This window comes from Bactrocera neohumeralis, unplaced genomic scaffold (genome assembly GCF_024586455.1).
Source record: "Bactrocera neohumeralis isolate Rockhampton unplaced genomic scaffold, APGP_CSIRO_Bneo_wtdbg2-racon-allhic-juicebox.fasta_v2 ctg5296, whole genome shotgun sequence".
NCBI classification, from domain to species: Eukaryota; Metazoa; Arthropoda; class Insecta; order Diptera; family Tephritidae; genus Bactrocera; species Bactrocera neohumeralis.
In genome coordinates, this window is record NW_026092235.1 from 10,174 (window position 1) to 15,032 (window position 4,859).

Genomic DNA, 4,859 nt, shown 5'->3' on the forward strand with positions numbered 1-4,859 from the left:
CGGTCAGCAGGCACAGCCGGATTGCAGGCTGCTGACATGACGAATAACAGCGGGCGGGAGTTCGCGAAAAGCTCTGCTACTCCACAAACTAGAAGAAGGAAAACAATAATTAAAAAAGAACTAACAGTTTGGCAAAGAAAAAACAAAGAGGAAGAAAGAATTTCAGTAAAAAAAAAGTTCCAATCCGTCTAAGAAGGAACGACGGGAAGAAGGTGGACAAAACACTAGCTTCGCGTCATCACTCACTGCGAAAAAGGTCGCAACTCCAGACACTTCGATCCCGAAGGAGATTTAAAAGACGACAGCCAGGAAGGCTTGCCTCGGTAAAGTGGAACAAGAACCTCTGTCGTGCAACACTTGCAGACAGGTCACTAATAACTGCAAAGACGGCCTTCTTTGTTGTTGTTGACGTTCGTTGGTTTGTGTACTTTGCATATGTATATACGTATCGATAGTTAGACTGCTGGGAAACAAGGATACTACATAGTAGCGTGTACTGTGAAAAGGTTGTGTAGAAAGAAGGAGGCAACACGAACTGAAGGAAGAAAACGGGAGAGGGGGGAGAAAGGGGAGGTGCCAAGCTACAGCGGTGGCCACGCTCGTCTTTCCCCCCTTCTCTTTGCCTATTTGACCGTATGCATAGCTAATCTAGCGCGTCCTCCTTGCGGTGTGGGGGGACGTGGGTTGGGAACCCGGCGCAGATTTAAAAGCGGGTGCCGTTTTTGCCGCTTCCGCCACGAAACCGTGGCCCCCTGAAATCTCGTCCGCCGAGGTGCTAACGGTGGCGGTACCACCTTCGCTGGTTGACTGACTGCTGCCGCCAAAGGGAAAGGCGTCGCTTCGTCATAGGCGAATGGCCACGTGTGGCGTGCTAGGTAGGAGGTGCACAAACCCTCCAACACCGTGACGAACATGGCTTCAAAGCTTCGGAGTCCTTCTCTGGAATCATGGTCAGGTGGACATGTAGGCACGGAAGATGATCTGCAAAAGCAGGACACCAAGCACACGCTTTGTGCGGCATTTCTGAGTCCCCAGCCGTACTCGGCGACAAATTAGTTTCCCTATAGTGAGGATCACGGAGGGAACCTGCCAGGCAAAAAAGTTCAGGTTCCAGTCCTCGTCCACGTTGCTAGTAAAGGCGTAGAGTGCGTACGCTGCAAACCGCCCTGGGTTGAACCCGTCTACAAAGCGCAAAAGCTCTGACCAGCTGGTGAGCAAGTAATCTAGCAAAAACCGCGGGGTGTTGACGGCGGCAAGGTAGCGAATGGGAGTCCACACCATGGACACCCCGGTCTCCGCCATCATCGACAGCACGTAGCAGATCGCGTCGCGCTCCGAGTGGTCGACCGCGCCACGCCGTCCGAGCACCAGTTCGGAAAAGAGGCCTCGTGAGCCGTAGTAGACCGCCGAATGAATGCACAGTCTAATCATGGAGCCATAGACGAGACGCACCGTTTCAGCCTTTGAGTTGATGCTGGGCAGATACTCCGACGGCTGCACATTGACCGAGAACATTACGCTTGCTGGGTTGATAAAAAAATAACAAGCACGGTGAAAGAAAAAAGGCAAAAAGGAAAGAGTGATTGATTGTTTTGAGGAGGGGGAGACAGAAAGGAGAAAAAGGAGAAAGAGGCAGAGCGGTGGTCGCAGAGGAGGGGAACTCGATGATAATCGGAATTAAAGTGCACCAACTGGGAACCAAAAAACAAAGAAGATTGGGTTCGTTTTGAGAACGCGCCGCGCGAATAGAGCTGACGGGAGCGAGAACGGAGGCTAAAGGCTAGTGCAATGAAAAAAGGGAGAGAATGGGAGGGGGAACAAGGACGGAAATCGACAGTAGGGTGAGGAGAGCACACGCAGAGTGAGGTATTTTGTGGTAGAACACACGTAGTAGTCAACGGAGGAAAATGTGTGAACCCCTGTAGCGTGTCCGCTGCCCTTGCCGAGTCTGACTGCCTGCAGAAAAAAAAGTGGTACAGCTGCCCTGTTTTTTTTTTTACTTTTTTGAAGATTGTCAGAAACTCTCAAACTGAATGAGTTGTTTTATGCACGTCCGGTCATAGTCACGGAAGGATCCGCGATCAGGGGGGGGGGGAGGGTGAGTTAAAAAGTGTACAACACTGGAAAAACGATTCAGTGAACCTTGTCTTTCCATTTCATTGGCCACTACACGTTGATGGGAGGCACTTTCGACGCCGGAAGAAGGATTGTGGTCGACACAGAAGGTAAGGCTTTGGAAGGTCGCCCGCTGCGGGTGAGAGAAAGGAAAAGAAGCGTTTTCCAATCTCCAAGAGAACAACATAACCAGCAACGTTGGCTTCCCCGGCTGTTTCCTTTGAATTCGCCCATACCACGGCCGCGACACTACAGGGGACGGATTTCTTGCCAGCTCATGGGTTCGAGATTAAGCGCGTTCAGGAAGGTCACGTCGTTGATCTTGGCTACGCCACGCACAGGGCAAAGAGGGGTCCTGTGTGTGCCAGAAAAGTAGGAGACAAGTTGCAGCATGCGCGTGTCGGAGAGCAGCGACCCACTACGCCTCAGCATGTTCGCCTGTTTTGGGTAGCGAATCACCTCGATCGAGCGACCGAGGACGGCGTTTCGCATGGTGGTTTCAAGGTCCAGGTCCGACCCAGTCACAATCACGTGGGTGACTGAAAAAATGGAGAGGAGCTCCAACAACAGATCGCGGCCTAACTCCGTGGTCCAGCCCATTGTGTTAATGATCATCCCTCCGCACTCAAAAGACGGCTTCGCGTAGCCGACCGACGCCGCCGCTTGGGCCACGCAGGCGCAGAGGTCGAGATAACGCTTGCGCGTCGTCGGTCCCACTTGTTTGTCTCCGTAGAAGAAGCTGAGCGGCACCATTGCGTTAAAGCCCTCATCCACAGGAATCGATCCCTCTACAAACGCCGCCGCAACGCTGCCCGGACAGGTAATGCACTGCTGCCCGACGTCAACGTCAACGAAGGTGACACCGTAGTTGCGTCCGTTCTCCCTGGAGACGGCGAGGTTGGTCAGCGAGCGGCACAAGCTGCTTTTCCCGGTGTTCTGGTCGCCCACAACAATCACCCGGGGGCCCGAGTACACCTCCTCGTCCGCCGCAGAGGTGGCACCACCCCCTGTCGCCCGCGCGTTCTGCAGCCGCACGCCTTGCCTCTACCGCGTTCACGGCGTTCGCCCTGGCCACCTCTAGTTGGGCGTGAATATCCTCTACCGTCGAATCGAGGATCCCTCGCTGGACGGTGAACTCGCCCTCGATGTCGAACCGCGCAGCTGTGGTCACCACCACAGGAACGCCGCACTTTACGAACTGATAACGAACGTTGCGTGTCAGTGGAGCGCAGAAAACGGTCGCCGCACCGTCGAGCAGCACAAGACTCCCCGGCGTGGTCCCACGGAACTGCAGCGTCAAGTTCCGCTTTCCACATCGACCGTGGTGTGCTGACGTTCCGGCGCACCCGTCACCAACGCACCAGATTTCGCCCCACGTCCGCTGAACGAGAAACCTGCGCGTCCGCCCTCCCAGCCCGAGGACACTGGTGAGAGCGAGCTTCCAGCGTTACGCTGCATGCAACTTTTATGGAAAGAGCTACAATTCAATAATCACAACGACGCACACAAACACATAGAAAAACACACAAAAGTAGAAGTAATTTCACAGTTGAAGCAATCAAATAAAAAGAATACTACTTTTTCCGGGGAGGGAGGAATGGAGGAGCAGGAGGGAAGGGAAGAAAAAGAGAAATAACGAACAGAAGAGCTTAAAACCGAAGCGGCGATGGTCTTTTGGTGCTAGTAGCGGAGATCCAAAACGTTTGCTCCTTGAAGCATTGAAGGGTCCCAGGGAAATAGTCCACAGAGAGATACGATTCTGCACAGTCGGTGTGCGCTCTTTGTTGTTGTTGTTGTTTTTGCTTTAAGAATGTGTGTGTGTGTGTGTTGCGTATGTCAATGCAGCAACGCTGACATCGCCTGCGAGCAGCATTTCAACTGAAAAGTTTCATTTTCCCTGTGATTGGGTCTAACGTGTCCGCTGGCGCAGGTCCCAAGGCAATCACCGCAATCGCATTGTCGTCTGCGCTTGTGGGAAGCACTGGAGCATCCAAGAGAGTTGACACTGACGCAGACTGCTTTCCTTTGCCTGCGGGTCCTCGTGCGGAAGAGCCCGGCGTCGGCGCAGGCACTCGCACTACGTACATTGGCAACCGATTGAGCACTGCAGCGGCCACCACCGACTCCATGACATCCACTTCGGAGCACTTGAGGGCAATCTTAGCGCAGCCAATCCGACCCCACCACGCGTACCAGGTTCGCCATTTGTTTATTTCGTCCGCCTCCGGATTTACTAGACAATCGTGCCCCAGACACTCGTCGGAACTGCCCCGCTTCGATGTTTGCGTCCGGCTTGCGGCGGCCGGACGTGTGCGAAGGTGGTTGAGCCACTCGACAAGGCCGACACCGGCGCTGGCGGTAAGCTCGGCAACCGTGTTCGCGGGAAGCTTGGGCGTGAACTGACGCACCACAAAGACCATTTTTAACCGAAGTGATTCCATCCGCTCGTACTCGCTGATTTCACTGTCTGGGATGTCCTCCTCGTCGCTGCCACTGCCCGTCACTTCCTCATCCGTTTCCCATTCACCGTCCTCCCCGGCATCCGCTGCCGTTACGGGAGGAGCGCTGGCGCCGGGGAGACCGGATGCTTGCTTAAAGGACGGCGAGGGTGTCTCTGCTTGAGGACAGGATTTGGCCAGTTCCTCGAGCATTCGAGTTGCCCGAGTCTGTCGAGAGATTCGCCCTGACCCGCTGTGCTTGGGCGTCTCTCCTCCTCACAAGGCCGCGCAGACTTTTGCACAGGG

The 4,859-nt window shown here is 54.4% G+C and overlaps 1 protein-coding gene across 1 annotated transcript; it reads right to left on the minus strand.

The window, feature by feature from the left end:
- Positions 1–2,166: 2,166 nt before the first annotated feature.
- On the minus strand, positions 2,167–4,766 carry LOC126767305 (protein CLP1 homolog). The gene is given in 6 exon segments (XM_050484857.1): positions 2,167–2,222; positions 2,225–2,366; positions 2,368–3,090; positions 3,134–3,403; positions 3,469–3,577; positions 4,030–4,766. Coding segments are annotated over 6 exon segments (2,037 nt in total).
- Positions 4,767–4,859: the final 93 nt, after the last annotated feature.